General features: G+C 44.8%; 1 protein-coding gene across 3 annotated transcripts; it reads left to right on the top strand.

Annotated features, from left to right (window-relative positions):
* The first annotated feature begins 205 nt into the window (after positions 1-205).
* Positions 206-18,005, top strand: CCNJL (cyclin J like). Of its 3 annotated transcripts, none has more exons than XM_029583813.1 (6): positions 206-348; positions 575-682; positions 8,475-8,685; positions 11,981-12,280; positions 14,588-14,747; positions 15,784-18,005. In XM_029583813.1, the coding sequence occupies exons 2-6, from the start codon at positions 605-607 to the stop codon at positions 16,217-16,219; spliced, it is 1,185 nt and encodes a 394-aa protein (XP_029439673.1). In that variant the 5' UTR covers positions 206-348; positions 575-604; the 3' UTR covers positions 16,220-18,005. The 3 variants fall into 3 exon arrangements, with proteins under 3 accessions (XP_029439673.1, XP_029439675.1, XP_029439674.1); XM_029583814.1 differs by having other exon boundaries at positions 308-348; positions 575-1,111; XM_029583815.1 differs by lacking the exon at positions 575-682 and having other exon boundaries at positions 211-348.
* Positions 18,006-18,592: the final 587 nt, after the last annotated feature.

Below are 18,592 nucleotides of genomic sequence, written 5' to 3'. Positions count from 1 at the left end.
GCACCCCGGCTAGTAAGCCACGGCGCCCGCAATACTCACTGCAGCCTGCAGGCGGCGCTCGCCAGCCGGCGAGGGGAGCAGGCGAGGAAGGGACTACGATTCCCAGACTCCTCCCTTCCGGGGGGACGGGGGACGGGGCGGGTCCTGCGCCTGCTCATAAACCGCAGGCCTGGCGCGCGCTGGGCGTGAATCTTCCTTTGGCGGCAGCGGCCGGTGGGCGGTCCCCTGGTGCAAGTTGGCGGTCAGAGGCTGCAGCCGGCGAGGATGTGAGCGGCGCGCGGCTTCCTCCCGAAGTGAGGGCCGAACGCTTGGCATGGCGCGCGGCGGCTGCTGCCCAACTCCTTAGAGGTAAGGGGGGGGTCCGGGGAGCCTTGGCCAGGGCGGTGGGGCTCGGCTGCTGCTGCCTCGCGCGCGCCTGGACCGCTGCATGCGGTGGGCAGAGGGAGTTTGCAGCCGTTTCGCTTTGGGCTGTGCTGCCCCCCTGGGCTCCAGACGCCTCTGCAGTGTCGCGGTTCAGGGGCGCTGCCCTCTTCTCCTGGGGGGGGGCTGATTTGTGTCTCTTCTGCCGTCCTAGGCTGCCCGGGAGCGCGTGCCTTTTGTCTGCATGGGAAGAATGGAGCTGGGGGAGCAGTGGTGGAAGGGACAGCTGGCAGCGGACATCCATCAGACTCTCCGAATAAAGGTCACTGTTTCTTCTTCTCATCTTCATGCCTTTCCGCTCTGCTTTTAAGGAAATAACAAAAATAAATGTCCCGGCAGAAAGTGAGCAACCTGTGCAATCCCGTAGTGAAAGCGGCGCGCGCTGTAGGGATTGCCTCGGTTGCAGGAGAAAACCTGTGATCGGCGTCCTCCTTCCCTCCACGTTTCTAAAGGTTACTTGCACCTTCGTTCTGGGGCTGTGTGTGCAGGGGGCAGACCCCCTACCGGGGGTTATTTCCCCCCAGCTTCCTGCGCTGGCTTGGGTGAGGAAGAACTTTGGCAGGTTTTCTATACAAAACGACCGGGGATCTGCAGAAATGCTTTTATTTTTCTAGCTTGGACGATGAGGTATCCGTTGGCTTCTGTTTCCGCTTTTTGCTGACAGATTTGCTCGCAGCTGAAGCTCCTGCAGGTAGGTGCATAAGGGACGTGGATGTGATGCTGCTTTTGTTTTGGGTTTTAAACAGAATGTGGTGTATGCGCTACCTTACAAGTACTGCTGCTCAGCCTGGGCGAGGTGCTAGCACTCGTCTTCTGCTATATATGCTATTGTCAAAATGCAAACGATCTTGTTAATGCCAGGTGGTGAAACGTTAGCTGCTGGGCTATTCCCCCATAATAAGGTGAGAAGTGTCCTTAGAATGAAGAGCAGGGACAGTCTACTTGTTCTCAAGAACGTGTTAACACTTTTTTTTTTTAATTTTGATTTCTCCAACAGGGTGTTGCCTCATGAAATGTGTTGCCATTGAGTTGTCAGAGCATAACTACACTTATCACAATGTATACACTTTGGCTATGTATAAGATTAATCTATATTATAAAGGCAAGCTAGTTAATATTTTATAATACTTAATCCATCAGAAACCTAAGAAGGCATATATGAGAGCAGTAATAATGGCAGTATTCCTTACACCACTTACTACTTGTCCCACCAGTGTTTCCTGCAAAGGATATGGTATTTTGTTTATCTTAGAATAGGGGATCTCTAATTCTAATCATTTGAGACTAGGAGCTATGCTTTTGTCACCAAAATTAATATCCATATATGTAAGACATGGGGGCAAGATATTTATTAACTCTGTTTCTGGCATTTATATCTATATATATTGCTATAGCATATAGAATGTCTGTATATATTTTGCATGGTCTTTTTTTTTTTTTTTTTTTTTCCAATGAAGTCTAATATAATATATGTATTTTTCATTTCTTACTAAAATCCTTTTGCTAACTTTTTCAGTGCAAGAGATTTTTTTTTAGTATCACACTCAATTTTTGGCTCCAAGGAGCTTACAGCAAGAGCACTTCTCTCAATCTTCCATTTTCATATCATTGCTAGATAGTTCACATCTTGGCAGTTAGTATGGCCCTTATTTAAAATTGGTGATAAAAGTGAAAAGATCCCCTGCATGTCATTCAATACCATTTAATGAGCACTACCAGCCAAACCAGTGGCTGAACTTTATGTAAACCCTTTTATGCTGTATTAGCCAACATCCTAGGCAGCTCACAAAAATACTCCTAAAACTAGAAGCATAGTATAAATGTAGAACTGTGCTGCAAAACAAAATGCATAGCAAATGTCTTGCTGTGCTTACACAAGCCTTCTCAAATAGGTTTTTGTCTTATAATTTTAAAACTTCTAACTGCAAGGGGTCAGGCAGGCTGTTCCAAGCAATTGTACCAGCAGCTGCTGCAAACATCCCCCTCTTGTGATTGCCCGAGTCTAACCTGTGGAATAGAGGGAACATCCAGTAAGCTTCCTAGAAGATCTTGCCTTCCTTTCTGGCCTGCATATCTTCCATAAAAAGCTGATATACGGAGAAACTTCGTTCAACACCTTGTCAAGAGAGCCTTAAGAATTCCAAACCGAACTGGCAATCAATGCAAGAAACAAACAGGTATGTGGTCACGCCAAGAAGATCCAGTAAGGATGGGTGCTGCTCCGGAGTCTTGAATTGCCTGGATTCTACTCAAGGGAAGGCCTAAAAAAAATCAGATAGTACAATGCTCTCTGTACCAATGCCTGAAGATCTGAGCGACTGTCACATGATTTGTAACTTAAAAACCAGCATTTTCTGTGGGGCTTAAAGATCAGTATGGTAGTGAAGACAATGCCAAGACTGTGCCCTTCATTCTTAACTGGCATCTGAACCCTCTCAAAGAAAAATCATGGGGAAAATCGGAGATCACTACTCTACCAATTCAGAGAATTTCTATTTCTTTTCAGGTTTGATCCTCTTTCTGGAGGAAGATTTCATAAACAAGGTGCACTTGGGGAAATCTGTGATAAAGCAGCATGGAATTGACCTTTTGGGATTCTGGCAGAACCTGGATTGGCTACTGTTGGAAACAGGATAGTGGGCTTGATAGACCTTTGGTCTGACACAGTATAGTCTTGCATTAGTACATGGGAGACAGATCTCAGGGTGATTGTTGATATGAAGTTGGTGAAGCAGTGATAAGGCCCAGAGGGATGCTGGGCTGCACAGAGGCATAACTAGCAGGGAAAGGGGTGAGGCCTCACCTGGAGTATTGTGGTCAGTACTGGAGACCTCATCTCAAAGGATAGAAGGGGGTAGAAGCAGTGAGGAGAGCAACAATTAAAATGGTACCGGTTCTGCACCAAAAGATACACGATTTGAGGATGTAAATATATATCTACCCTGGAGAGGTTTGGGGGAGAGTATGATACAGATATTGTAATACCTGAACTATTAAATGTGCAAGGAAAGGAAGCTGTAGATCTAGGGGTCAGAACACAACTCTCAGGGAAGAGTTGATTTAGGAACCATGTCAAACTTTTTTTTTTTCATGTAAGGGGTCTTGGATGCCTGGAATATGCTCTCAGGAAAGGTGGTAGACACCACCTTCATGTTAAGGGCATGGGATAAACACAGAATCCCTATTGGTTAGAGGAAGTAAATGAGATATTGGGATAACCTGTGGTGACTTTGGGGGGGGTGACTTGCGTGGCATGGCAGTTACAAACCTGAATGCCTTGCTGGGCAGATTGAACGGGCCATTTTTATCTTTGTCTGTTTGTTCCCTTGTCCTCCAGAGGAGAGCAAACATCACAGGCCAAACCTGATCTCCTGGGGTAGGGAAACTTCCATCTAGGTTAAGTTGAACTTCAGACTATCAACAGGAAGCTTTAGAAAATACAGCACTGCTTTATGAAGAGGACTTCAATTTTTTTGAATGAAGGCAAAATGATTGATTTTTCTTGAACGTGATTTATGAAGTTCTTAACAGTGGATATTCTCCTAGCCAAGCAGTGTTGTAGGCTGAGCTTCCCTAATGCAGTGCTGGCCAAATACTAAAACTGCATACACTTGGAGAAAAACTGTTTTTGCTTTTCTGTGTAGCTTTGGAAGGATCTGTAGAGCACAACCAGTTTTCCTAGCCCTTGGAAGGAAGCCCCCAGACTCTGCAGCAAGTTACTTTAGTTTCTTATCTTTTTACATCGGTGCTGTTCTCCTTAGGGTTGCACGTTTAGCTCTGCACAACTTGGAAGTTTAGCTGAACCTCGCCATCTTTCTCAGCAGATCTGACCTGCTCTCCGCCGGCTCTTCTAAAGGTCAGGAGAACTGCCTGGCGCTGGGACTGGATGTGAACAATCGGGGCAGCCAGGGAGCCCCCACATTTGCGTTTCACTGTGAAGCACTTGCTGGCGGGACAAAAGAACCTCAGGTCTTCAATGCTAATATCATTAAGTTGAAGATGCCTGTCTGAGGCCACCTCGCCCAGCACACTTCATAGTCACAATGTAATTAGCATACGTGCAGGGCAGTCCTTTTAAATGGAATGCCTGTTGCTACAATGTTATCAGGTGCCATTGTGTGTTTATTAACACTTTAAGTGTGATTTACATTGAGGGCAAATTCCATAGTAATGACTTTAGCATTAATGGGGTACCTCTGCACAACCTCCTTCCCCGCCCCCCACTGTTGGCCCTTCTCGGTGACTTTACTGTTGCAGCAAAATTAATCCAGTATGTGAAGCTGGGACTCTAACTTTCTTTAACACATTAGGGATGTGTAATAAGACTCTGCCTTGCTCTAGAATCTTTCTCAATTTTTAGTTCTGAGAAATACAGTAATTCTTAGTTATACTATGACCTGCCTGTAAACTTCCCAACTCCACAATCACCACTACATCCTATTCATCTGTTATATTATGAGAGTTACCTATATTCATATCTCCAGAGCACCAAGAAAACACTTAAGCTTTCTTAAAACTTGACTTTTTTCCCCTGAAATCTGGTAATATCTTAAGATGCTGAGAGCAGATCCATTCCCTAAACAAAGCATCATGGAGGATGGTTCAGTTTCTGAAGATGCTTCTCTTATGGCCAGACACACAAGACTGCTCCATTGAAGGTGTCCAAGCTAAGGGAAACTTTTTTTAAAGAAATCTGCAGTGATTGTGTTCCCCATGTATGGTAGGGGAGGAAGCAAAACCTACAGCTGCCCTTACCTCTACTCTGAACTGCATCTATTGTAAGGGCTTGAACATATGGGGCAAGGTCATTACCAGTCCTAAATATCAGAGCCCCGGGGCCATTCTGGAAGTAGAAATGGCAGCCAGGTGGCACCTTAGACTAAGCACTGTGAGGCATAAGCTTTAGAGGACAAGGGACTACTTCAACACATGCATGAAGTGGACCCTTGCCTCAATACATCGCTTAAGTCTCTAAGGAGCCACCAGCCTTTGTGTGCTACAGACTAACACTGCTAATTCCCTGGGAGAGTTGACATGCTGGAAAGGTGGGGGGAGACAAACTGCTGTCTGCTGCAGTGAAATCCAATCGTGAGTTTCTAACCTGTTTGCAGTGCAGAGGACCTGGCCCTACAAATGCATGCACGGTGCTGGTATCTAAAGCATGCTGTGCCCTTTCTGGCTGCATGCATTCTTCATGTTGTAGCATGAGCCCAAGGCTTCATACTTCATGTATGTGTGACCCGACTCTGTCTTGTTCCTATGCTCTTTTTTAAAATGGATTACTAGTTGGCGGCTGACACTGCCTCATCTGGCTGATAACTCATTGAAAGTTAATCATGCCAGCATAATCCCTACTGCTGAGGATCCAGCTGTTCTGTGCTCTTTAAATAGGTGAGACCAATTTAGGCAAACAGCTTTGCAGCCTTGGGAAGGAGTAGGGATAATAACCTGGGCATCCTGTTGGGGCTGTCTGAATGGATGACCTATTGCTTGAATAAATCAACCGATGGGCAAGGGGAAAACTCACAACTCTTACCCTCCTCTGGGATGGGGGCTGAGCATATTAGTGGTCTTGACTAAAAAGGTTATCAGTAAATGTATCATTGAAAGCAGCCGAACAAGCCTTTCAAATTCAAAATACATCACTCTTCCATTGCATCAAAAGGTGCAGCTGTGTTCGGAAGGCTTTTTCATCAAGCTTTGTTTTATTTATCTTATATCAATAGAAAAGTCCTTTGTTTTGCCCTAAAGACTTTATTTTTTACCAGTTAGTCTGGATGGTTTCAGTTGATACACGGTTTGGGTGGCACAAAACCGATCAGTCAGCTTGGTGCAATACCTTAACCGAGTTAGCGTCTCCTTTCTGGAAGGCAGCTCTAAAATGCTCACCTTTCTTCCAGAAGTTACAGATGGGGATTCGCTGTGTTTCTTGCCTGCTTTTTTTCCTAACTTGAGTTTCTTCTCATGTGGGTTTTTCTGGCATTTGACTGTATGGAGATGCATTGCTGGGCCAGTAACTGAAATGTGGCTTGAGGCATGTTGGGCCTCTTATTTTGGTCTCAACTCCCAGGTTAATCTGAACCAGCCTGTATCTCTGTACAGCACTGCATATGTCCACCAGCAGCAGTAATCTTACTGGGCTATGGTGCAATGAGCCTTGATTCTCCAAATCCTGGAGGTTCAATATATTCTCCTCCCAATTTAGCACAACCATTGCAGTGATGCTCCTTGGCTAGCTTCCTCAAGATATTTACCTCACTCCTTCCTCCTGGAGCTCTATACACATACACCAGGGATAGGCAAACACTTCGGTCTGAGGGCCACACAGTGGCTCTCGAAGGTGCCCCTCCCTCCCCAGAAGCTTTGACAATCCAATGCTGTAACTTCTGGCCATGCATCTCATGCTCTCAATGCTGCAGGCTGGATTGAATGCTCCTGCTGCACAGTTTGCCCACAACCTGTCATGTACCTGTCTGACCTCTTGGTGTCACTGTTCTACAATGGTTGACTCCCTCTCCTGAGGCCACCACTTCTGTGCTTTCAAAGCCCACCCTGTTGCCTCCATCTGTTTACGTTCATTAGTTGATCAAGTTTGAGTTGCTATTGGTAGTCTCTAATGTTCCCTCCCCTCCATGAAGAAAATGCTGATGTGAGCTCACTTAGCTGCATACAAGGGTGAATGTATTGGCAGCTAGCACTGAGTGCCAGAGCCAGATAGGAACCCTTTTACATCCAAATGACTTCTAGAATATTGTGCAGTCGGTAACGTTCCAGGTTTACCTAAAACTCATTGGGTCGGTGGCTGAGTTTCATGTTAAGGGCCTGCTCTTTGCATTTAGATATCAACCATGCAAAGAGCTAACCCAATCCATGCAACTCCAGGCCTGCCAGACACAGCCAGCTCCCCTGCACGTGCACATCTGCTTGCCTTTCTGTGGAGGAATGAGGAAGCATCACGGTTTGGCAGGCCCTGAGCCCCACAGGCCACTCTTTGCTACTTGACAGCTACTTATGTAACGAATTTATGGCTAATTTTAGAAGTTGTGCAGTAACCTCAGACTTCACATTGCCTTCATTTTTCTGCCTTTAAACTTGCCTTTTACCTTTCAGCACCCCAGAAGGTGATTGAATACTGTAATTTTGTAAAGTGCTCACTGTGCCACTAAACATTACTTTTCCTTTTTTTGTGTAGCAAACTCTTCCGTGTAAATTCAGCACATGGTTTTAAATGCTTCCCTATTACACCAGGCCCTTAATGTGCTAAATATACCAAATCCACCCTAGCAAAATAGTTTGAGCAGCCTGGGTAACATTTTAAAGTGAAAAACCCCCAAGCCTGGAGCTTGGCTGTGTACTTGGTGGTATGTAGGATTTCTGATTTACCACTAAACAGGGGGTTTAACTCCCAATGCAGTAAAACAATGGTATGTGGAGGTATCGGGAGTTGCAATGTGCATTCTGCCTTTTATGTACACTTCTTAATGTCTCTCTACAGTGCGCACACGTCTCGTTTTTAAATTAAAAGGTACACATTAAAAAAAAAACCATGCTTTGTGCTCTTGGCACAGAATCCATCTTTGTGTTTCTTGCACATAAATCCAAACTGCTGGCAGCATTACAGCTCCTGCTGCATGGGGACTGACACACACCCTGGAAACTCTGCTCCACCTCTGACCAGAGTAAAACTTCCAGTGCTGACGAGTTAAGCTATTGTACCTCTCTGCATTGGGGATGAGAGGTGATTACCATGGGATTTCCATGTGCAGGCAGCAGGCAAGACCTACAGCTGTACGTCCACACAAAGCGCCTGGCTGCATCGGGAGTTAGTTTGCAAGCAGCTGCAGGTAAAACTGTGCTCAGTGCCCGTTTTTTTGCATCGGGCTCTTAGTGACTGACTTTGAAAAGTGAGCTCACCCTGCCACTGTCCCAGCTTTTGCTTGCCTTTCCTTGCTGAGCAGGGATCAGAGAAGGTTAGACGGGGGTTTTTGAGGACTCACATGCTGGCTCACTTTGTGCCTCTTCTTCCCTTTATTTTTTTCAATCTGTGCATATAGGAGCTGAAGCTGCCTGCTTTCAAGGCCCATTCCCCACAGCTTGGCATGCGGCGCTATTTTGCCGACCTCTTGCTCGTTCTCTGCAATCGCTACCAGCTCTGCCCCACAGCACGGCACCTCGCTGTCTACCTGTTGGACCTCTTCATGGATCACTATGATGTGGCAGTCAAGCAACTGTACGTCATTTCCCTGTCCTGCCTGCTCCTAGCAAGTAAGTGGCCCTGCCTCCCTCTCTGGGCATCTGCTTTAGGGGTCTCTCTCGTCCACACCCGTTGCAGCTGGATGCTGTTCCTTCTGCATGGAGGCACTTTCTGTAATGCTACACTGCCGGGGAGGAGAGTCGAGACATAGCATGTGACAATTCATTTTCTGTGTAAGCAAGTCTCGTTCTGCTTACTCCATATTGCGGTAATGCTAGGATGTCACGGCTGCCTCTGCCTTTTAAGTGCGAGTTCATTTCCATCTCAATGTAGCCGTGTTTGCCCAGTGCTTGATGTTTATGCTGAGCTGGAGGATTCGATCCACTTCCCAGTGAACCTGTGCCTACACCAGACTGGTAGAACCAGGTCCAGCTCTGCATTGGCAAGAGACTTGAATGCATCCCTGATCGTGTGCCTTGTCCCCCTTGTCTAGCAGATTGCATTGGTCTGAATTCAACAACTAAGCCTGGATGTAAACATCATGGCATGTAGAGAGTGGCAGCACTAGGCTCAAAAGGTGGAAGGTGTGGGCAACTTGCACTGCATGTACGACCTCTGGATAAAAGCACCCACTCATCAAATACTGTAAATCTGGATCCTTTTTGGTCAGAACATGCAGTATAGTGAATAAAAACAGGAGAGGGGCAGAAGACCAAAGGTTTAGCCCATGCCATATACACTGTGCCCAGCTTCGTGATGCTGGCAGCTCGTGTGTTCACCCCCACCCCCTCAGTACGGGATCCAGTCCATGGTCGGCTTCACGTGCTCGGTGGGGAGTAGTTGGAGGGTTGGGTCCTGCCCTTTCTACCAAAGCTAAAGGTGTGAATTCTGCTCCTCTGGGCCTGAGGTGGGGAAGCAGACTCCAGAGAGCCCCCCCCCGCCCTATGTCTGTCAGTCTGGGGAGGAGCAGGGCCTCTGTAACAAAAGCATAGTTAGTGGTAGCTGGGAATAGGAATGGTTTTTGTGTAGAACTTGTTTGCACACCTACAGTTCGTTTATCTTTCACTGAGGGTGAAATGTGTGCATAAGGAAATATACTTTCTGAAGTTTTGTAACTTATTTTTTAACTTTGGTTTGTGCTATAAAAGTTGAGTTTAAAATGTCTAAACAAAGCTGTAGCTGACAGTCTAACATAGCTACGACGTTTGTTTCCTGTTACTTCTGTGCCTTGAAGGGGACTGACGTAATCTTCCGGGACAGAAGTGGATGAAATTCTGTGCTGAGCATGGCAGAAACTCGACAAGCTTTCTTTGCACCTTCTCTTGTTTGAATGACTCGCAACTTTATTTTTTCTTTTGAAAATGTCAACGGTCTAATCTAGGTCTGAAATTGTAACTTTACATGAATGGCTTGTCTCCTGGATTTTGAAAACTCTTGCAGACCTGTCCAGAGCTAACATGTTGTGGGGGTTTTTGAGGTGGGCACCCTCCAGTTTTCTTTTGGACTTTTAGGTCCGTTGGAACCACTGCTGGGATCTGACAAGGAGTCCTTGTTCAAAACTACCCAGGGGTTTCTTTTTCTTGTTTCAATGTTCCCTTTCAGGACTCCAGCGTGCCTGAAGTTGTATCTGGCCCCTAAGTGGTAGTGTTGCCCAGTGACTTATTCACTCCCCATCATGAGGTTCTTTATTATAAACCCCTATTCTGCCATTGTAACAAGAGGCCTCCCCCAGAGGCCACATTTTCAGGTCAGTAGGCATCACCATTGCTCAATGGTGGTTCACCTCCCTCGCCTGGTGGTGGGGTGGATGGTGGGCACTACCTCTGTATTTCCAGGGCATGGAAGAGCTGACCTAGAAAGCAAACCCCAGTCCTCTCCATGGCAGGGCACAGAGCTGCCTAGGAGACATATTGGTCATAGAGAACTGAAGTTTTGTCTAGTGCTCATTTTACCTCCATAAAAGCTGTAATACATGAATTTAAGACCAGAAGGTTCCTGGTGTCAGATGGAGATCCTCTGGGATTTTAGGGTACTTTTTTTGATACTTAAGTGCATTAGAAAGTATTCAAGCTCTCCCCACCCCCAAAAAACTAGACAAAACTATAGATTACTAGAAACTTTCACATATTTAATGCTCACAATACCTGAAGAGAGTGTGGCCAGTATAACGCCAATTTTAAAAAGGGCTTCAGGGATCTGTAACATCAGTGCCAGGCAAAAGGATAGAAGTGACTCTTAACCATAATCACTAACCATAGATACAGGGCTTAATGGGAGAGCATGGCTTTAGCAAAGGGAAGCCTTGCCTTACAAAACAATTTGCTTTTTTAATATAAGCACGTAGATAAAGGTGAGCCTGTTATGTATGGATTTTTCACAAGACATTTGACAAAGTTCCTCATGAGAGAATGCTCAGGAAATTAAAAAAACCCCACAGGTTGGGGGCCTTTTGTGGACTGGTAACTGGTTAAATGACAGACAGGGTAGGACCAAATGGAGAAGTGGTCAGTGGAGTGCCACAAGAGTCTATACTCGGACCTTTGCTGTTCAATGTATTTACAAATGATCTGGAAAAGGGAACAGCAAATGCAGGAGACATAACTTGTTAACAAGCTTGTAGTTTTTATAAAATAAGTTATTTTAGTGTTATACTTAGCAATTAGGCTGCTTGGGGAAAAAAAAATCTATGCTGAAGTTTGGATTCTGACTGCAGTCTCTTCATGCAAGTAACCTCGGCCTTCCCATATGCTGGATGCTGTTGTACCGTGCTGTGCAGGTTACTCCGGTGGCTTTATTTTGAACTTGATGCTGTGAATTCCAGGACACCATTGCCTGCCTGTATCTAAGAAACCTGGTATAACAGGGTGTTCAGTACTGCGCTTTCCTGATGTCCAGGGGGTCCTTGGGCTGTAGAATTGTTGGTGGCCTTCGACAGCTGTCTTGGAAGAAGGAATCCGAAGTATCCGCAGCTGCGATATGGGCAAGACCATATCGATCTAGCTGAATTTCATCACTCCTCCCCCATCAGATATTTTGAAATGTGGTCTTTACTGTGCAACAGCTGACAACCTTGTAGGATCCTCTTGAGAACATGCTGCATTGCAGGGCTACTGTTTTTTTCTTATTTTGGTAGAGCTCTTAACTTGGACCAGACTGACTAGTGATGGAGTCCAGAATCCTGTCAAAGATTTCAGCTCAATCTAGTACATGTTTAGGGTTTTAGATTAATAAGATTAGGTTGTTGGTGCAGCCTGTCCGAGAGTCAACTCCTCCTCCAATACTGAGTTTCTGAGGTGAAGATTTATTGCTCTGCTGGACATCCTGGCCTTATGTTTATGCATCTTTGTGTTTTTTTTCTTATGCCAGGCAAATTTGAAGAAAAAGAGGACAAAGTGCCCAAACTGGACCATTTGAACAGCTTGGGCTTCATGTGCAGCCTGAACCTGGTGGTAAATAAGCGACAGCTGCTGGACATGGAGCTCCTGGTTCTGGAGTGCTTCAACTGGAACCTGTGTCTGCCCACTCCGGCACACTACATCGATTACTACCTCCTGGCCTCCGTTGGCAAGAATGACCTGCACAACGGGTGGCCCATCTCCTGCCTGGCCAAAACCAAGGCTTTCATGGAGAAGTACACCCACTACTTCCTGGAGGTTTCTCTGCAAGGTGCGTTGGGTGGCCTTGGGTTGCGGGAGGGATTTCAGGTGACTGCTTACGCTTTTAATGGCATGTGCTTGCTTTCCAAATTTCTGAAGCTCCATGGGTGAATCCTCTTTTGAAGAGGAGCAGCATCAGATATGGTGAATCTGGCACTTGCTGCCTACACCTAAAGCCACCTACTTCATAACCTTACAACTAGCCAAGTACCTTGGAAGGAAAGTACTTTATTTTCCCAAAGGTACAGGGCTCGGTTATAATATTGTGCTATATAGGAAGTAGTGAAGGAATGTGGGTCACAATCATTTTAACTAGACTGATATTCTCAGCCAAGGATAGCAGGAAACTTTCCTGGTTAAGACTATGAATCTTTCTTCAGCGCTTCCACCAGCACAGTTTGCTTTTAGAAATTGTAATGTCAGAGTACTTTGGCCATTCAGTAAGTACTTTCAAACTTTGACTTTCCCATCCAGTGGGAGTTACCTGGACATCCCCAGTTAATATATAACCAGGGCCCCTGGTCTCCTGCAGGGAAGGATGCAAAATCCAGCCCTGGGGCCGAGCTGGTAAATCTCACCTCCTCACACCCTCCCTCTGGCACTGATTGGCAGGGGAGGAGAGCAGCACACTGGGCTGTGGTGGAGGGCAAGGCAGTTTGCTGTGCAGTGTAAAGCAGCAGTTCCTCCCAGGCTGGGGGGGGGAGGGGTAGCAGGGGTAGCTTGTGAAAGAGCAGGGTGATTGAATCTTCTAACCACACCTTCCTCATTTCAACACAAACTGCTCTGCTTCATAGGAGCAAGGCCTATTCAAGCCCAACATCTGTCTCTGGCAGTGGTGAGGGAGTTGCAAGTACCCAGCAGATCCCAAAAAGTAGATCTATTTCCTATTGGTTGCTCTCAGGGATAGCAGTAGCTTTCTTTAGTCTACTTGGCTGCCAACGTTTTTATGGACTCTTCCACCAGGAGCTTGTCCAAATCTCTTAAACCCTGCTAGTCACCTTGCTCACATCCTCTGGCAACAGATTCCACAACATCACAGTGCACTGCTAAACTTTCTAGGACTTGTTTACTTCTGCTGGTGGCTAGATTCATGGCATGTCCCCTTTATTTTAGAGGTGTTTGAAAGGGTAAACAGTCTGTAGCCATGATTTTATAAACTTCTATTGTGTCCCAGCTGTCTGTTTTTTTTTTATTCAGTTTTATATATACGGTCACTAGGAGCCCATCGTAATGGTTCACAAGGATGAAAAATCATGCCTAATCTAAAATACATAAAAATAAACCTAAAATACAATGCAGTTAATCTAAAAGCAGGTTTTACTTCAAATAAAATCTAGGGACATATATGAAAAACAAACCTAAAATTCTCTAACATCTTAAAATTATTAGCTACTATTGAGAACATAAAATGGTTAAAATGAACAAAGCCCTTGATGGGGGTGAGAGCCCACCTGAGGTGGGGAGAAAGTCAAGTGCAAGGGGAAGGAACATCTCCCTCCATTCCCATCCCCTAACCTGGATCTTCCTTCTAATCACATCCATTGTTCTCACTATCCCAGGAACTTGACCATGAATTAGCTACTGTTAGAAACAGGATACTGGGCTTGATGGACCCTTGGCCTGACCCAGTATGGCATATCTTATGTTCTTAGTTCCTAAAAATAAAATTATACACCCCAAACAAGTTTAGAAACTACTTTTGTTATGCAAATATATTTATACATTCATATTGCAAAATTGAAATGTTATGCAAGCATGCTGTAGGATGGCTGTATAATCTCAACTCTTGCCTCAGAATGTATCCCTGAGCTGCCATGGGGAAACTGTGCCCTAATCAAACTATAAAGTGGAGCATAGCTCTTGTACACAGCATATGATCTTGCTTTTCTTGGGGTAGTACAAGCCCCATGTATGCAGTGAGTCAAATCCAGGACTGGATCATGGGTACAGTTGGTATCTCTTTATTATCAAGAGAAGCAGATTATATATAAAGTTCCATTGTGCCATTCCCTGCCTGCGAGGTAAATTGAGAAGCTCAGCCCAGTATCTTTGAAGAGTGCCCTCTGGGCTCTTATGCACCTTGTGAGGGGGGAAAAAACAGAATTTATGTAAAGCTCTAATTTATTGAAACTGCCATGTATAGCATCAAGAACTCAAATTCAGTCCTTGTCTTAAGTTTTTATATAGTGAATGTGTCCAGTGTTTGAGATTCATACAGAATAGACACTGGAGAGAATGTAGACCTCTGGCTGAAGATTCCTGTTTTGATATAACGTTTTGTCACTCTTCTCCCTGCTTCCTGTGTCCTTCCACAAAGGCCATGCCTTTCTTGGTTTCCGTCCATCCGTGGTGGCGGCTGCCTGCATTAATGCTTCTCGCATCTGTCTACAAATTTCTCCAACCTGGACCACACAGCTGCAACTCTTGACGGCCTACTCTGTGGAGCATCTTGCGGTGTGCGTTGACCTGCTGCTCATGTAAGTTGCCATCCAATCAGTGTTCAAGCTTTTTTCACTAGCAAACATTCTTCAAACCCTTATGCAACTGAGTCAGAGCTGAAATGTGGAACTTAACCAAGTAGCCTGAACAGTCAGGATCAGATTGGCTGATCCAGGCTCTTCTGGTGACTGAATTAAATAGAGCTGGGCCTTTGATATGCTACAGGTACAAGTCTAGCTAATGTCTTCTCAGAGCTGATGATCTCACAGCTTGCCTCTTATGCATCTTATTTCTTCTAACCCAACTGGTGTTTGAGGTCCTTGCCTTCTTGAGGATCAGATAAATTGTGCATTTGTTAAGAGCAGGCCCTGCAACTTGAGCTGTAGTGTTTAGGTTCTGGGTTCCAATTTCCCATCAGGGCTGCCTGGGCCTGTTGCAGAGGTGAATCGCATGCCCTGGCTGGGAGGGTAGAAAGCCTGCTGCTGTGAGTACCCGATGAGCAAAGAGAAATATGGAGGGATGACCCTTAATCCCTCTGGCTAACAAGGCCCCTGAGTCAGCAGCATGCCATCCTGGATCATGGAGAGGAAGACAAAATGGCAGAGGGGAAAAGAGAATTTTCTTCAGCGATGTGAGGAAGGGCAGTAAAAGTTAGAGAAAAGTTTACTAGTTGCTCATCTCCTTTTGTGATATTTGAACAAATTAGCAAGTGTTTAACTTGAGCAAGCTTGCTAGCTGCAGCTGTTTGACAATATATAATTGTGCATGTGGCCCCTGAAGGGGTGATCGGGACAGATCCAGGCTGTTTCTAAATCTTATCCCAAAGCATGCTGGAGCTTGTAGTCCCATTTTTTTAAAGCATGAAGGCTACAGATTGCAGAATGGGGAAATGCTTGTACCTGCTCATCTACATGGTTTTGCTTGGCCATAGAAAAATATTGATTTTTTTTTTTTATCCATGGTACGCAATACTGCTTTTCCTAAGTTGGTACCCTGTATAGATTGACCTTTTTGTAGCATTTTCATGGATGGCAGTTTTACTAAATGTCCTTTTTCTCCTGATTTCTTTGCTAGGGCTCACGACAGTGATGCCCAAGAAGCCAATAAAGTGAAGAATCGGTCAGCGACAGGACAAGAACAGCTTCAGAGTCCTCACCAGTCTCCCGCTCAGCTCCTCTTCCGGCAGTCCAGTTCTGATCCCCTAACGAGTAGCTCCACCCCGGTGTCTCAGTTCCAGTCCCCGGTCCAGGACTTATGCTCGGCGTACCGCGATACCTTGCAGGCTCACAGCAGGTCTAGCAGCGTCCACGCAGGAAGCTCCGTGCAGCCCTACACCAGCACCAGCTTCCAGGCTGGCCTCCAGCCTGTGGCACGGATTCTTCCTATCCAGAGGCCAGTCGCCATGCAGGTCACCATAGAAACCGAGCCCCGCCACTGCGTGCCCATGACCTATGGCAGCAGCTATCTAAGTGCGCACCATCCTTACACAGCAGGCTGTTTTGACCGATGACTATGGGAATAAAAAAAATTTTTATCCTAGATGGGATCTAAAAAAAAAATGGGTACTATAATGGGGGAAACGAGGTGCATATCCCTTCTAGTAGGAAGACATACTTTTTAACAAACTTTGTCATGTAGCCTATTTGATCAAACTTTTTTCTTTTAATATCTAGGTGTTTGTTACAGATATTAAGAACCTTTATGTTGGGATTCTGCCAGTTTAAAAAAAAAAAGTTACATATACCTCAACTTTTGTGCTGATAGTGCAACTTTTGGAAAGATGAAGTTCCTGAATTTTAAGCATTCCTCTTCTGGAAAATTAGAATTCAACTTAAAGTGGGTAGAGAAATACTAAAGCAAAAAAAAAAAAAATTAAAGCATTTAAAATGTTCATCTTGTCAAAATCACAAATTTAAGATACTGATGCCAGATGGAAGTTTGGATTTTGAAGCATAACTTTTGCATGAAGACTAGAATAGTTCCAATCTGAAATGGTTTGGTTTTTTTTAAGCCTTTAGAAAATGTACATTTTTAAATGACTAAGACTAGAATCTTCCCATTTAAAAGGGAAGCAGACTAAGGATGTCTTTCTGTTCCATATCTCCCACATCATACGACTGAAGAAAGACACTTGTTTTATGCTTTCAGGCAATAAAACAAGAGAAGCTGTACGGTGTGGGAGGACAGAACCTGAAGGAAGGGTGTCATTTCGCCTTCTGATAGGAATGTGGTTTTCTTATTTAACGGTTGGGAGCATCTCCAACTTTTAGTAAAAGTGAAAAATCATGCTGCAAGTCTGAAAGCAACTGTCTTGTAAGCTGCTGCCTTAAGTGAGCAAATGCAACTTTTTGTTCCTCTTAGTGAAAATGTTTACAATTCGTATCAGGGATTTCGTATTACTTGAAACAAAATGCCTTGAGGGGAAATAAGCTACTGTCTCGGGTGGGCAGGGATTATAGGTTCGGGAGACCTATCAAGTCTTGTGACACTTGAACATCTCTTTGCAGTTTGTGGGTTTTCTTCTACATTTTCATTAACTTGTAATGTGTCTGGCAAAAGGTCTCATCTACTTGCCTTTGCTGCTCAGGTGTGTGCCACAATGTGAAATCCGGTGGATTGCTGCCTTTTGACCCTGGTATCTTTCTGAATGCAATGTTGGCAGGGTAGAGTGGGTGGAATTCTCAGCCGTGTAATGTAGAGCAGTTGATGCATTTCTCAAGGCTTGTGGGTTTTTCCTGCTCACATTTTGAACGTAACAAGCATGTGGTCAGAGCCTCAGTACAGAGATTTCTCAACTTAGCAGGGCTGAGGGGATCTGTTCATTGAGTTTTCTTTTCTCTTTTAGGCCATGAAGTCATTGTTTACATTGCATAAAGAGCTATTTTTAACTATATGCAGTGAGTTCTCTCGATACCTGATTATCAGAGGTGATTAACTTTTGTGTTAATCTGGGACAGGGGCTCTGATCATAAAGGAAGTGTTCCCCCTTTTTTTTTAGGAAGGGAGTGCTTTGTGCATGGAAAGGGACTGAGGCCTTTAGCCAAGCCATGCAGGGTAGTTTACATAATTTTAGATAACAAACTGTTTAAAGAAAAATATAAACTAGAAATGAGCACATTTTGAACTCATCGGTTGGTTTTGCTAATGGTGACTGTGATGTTGCATATTGCAACCCTGTTTTAATGTGATGGTTTTCAGTACAAGCTACTAAGACTAGAAAGAGAAAAAAAAAACCTTTAGTGTAATGAGGCCTTGCCTTATCTGTCATACTTAAAAATGGATAGAATTGTGTGGAGGGAGTGTATTTTAGTGGGGTGTGAATGCTCTTTTCCTTTTTGTATTTATGTGAATATCTTCTACCTCTTACTCCTTCCATGATATATGATTGCCTGTACCAGTCTGGCAGATCCTGAACCAGTCCTTGCATGGCTTTAGGGATCTTGCAAACATTAAAAGCATGGTGATCATCCTAGAGATTAATGGCAAAGCATAGCCCTAGCTGCTGTGGCCTGTGCTGGCCTTTTTGGAAGTGTGCAGTCTTTAATAAAGTGAACAAATTGTACAAGAATCCAGAAAACAGTGTGTGGTCTTTGTTCTCCCTTGTCAGCTTTGGGCAAAAGTCCATTCCACTTATTCCCCTGAGCTGTAACTGATGACCCATTTTGTCTTGAACTGCTGTTAGATCAGGAGTGTTAGAACTGGGCAGGTGAGGCAACCTGTAACTCTTCACGACAGGAAAACACAAGAATTTTGGTTTAATGTATCTTAAACTCACCACTCCTACTGTTTAAAATATAAGTTAAATAGAAATATTGATGCCTGAAAGCTGCTATTCTTAGAATCTGTTGTGGAACAAGGCGTTGTGAGGAGGATTTTGTGTAGG

This window comes from Rhinatrema bivittatum, chromosome 18 (assembly GCF_901001135.1).
Source record: "Rhinatrema bivittatum chromosome 18, aRhiBiv1.1, whole genome shotgun sequence".
In the NCBI taxonomy this organism is placed as follows: Eukaryota; Metazoa; Chordata; class Amphibia; order Gymnophiona; family Rhinatrematidae; genus Rhinatrema; species Rhinatrema bivittatum.
The sequence above is the reverse complement of the archived record's forward strand: the minus strand, read 5'-3'. Positions and strand labels throughout refer to the sequence as shown.

Bases quoted from the DNA above. Each gene is read 5' to 3' on its own strand.
- CCNJL (XM_029583813.1), top strand. From the start codon at position 605: ATGGGAAGAATGGAGCTGGGGGAGCAGTGGTGGAAGGGACAGCTGGCA. The intron at 683-8,474 runs GTCACTGTTTCT...CTGTGCATATAG, and splicing joins ATCAGACTCTCCGAATAAAG to GAGCTGAAGCTGCCTGCTTT. The intron at 12,281-14,587 runs GTGCGTTGGGTG...CCTTCCACAAAG, and splicing joins CCTGGAGGTTTCTCTGCAAG to GCCATGCCTTTCTTGGTTTC.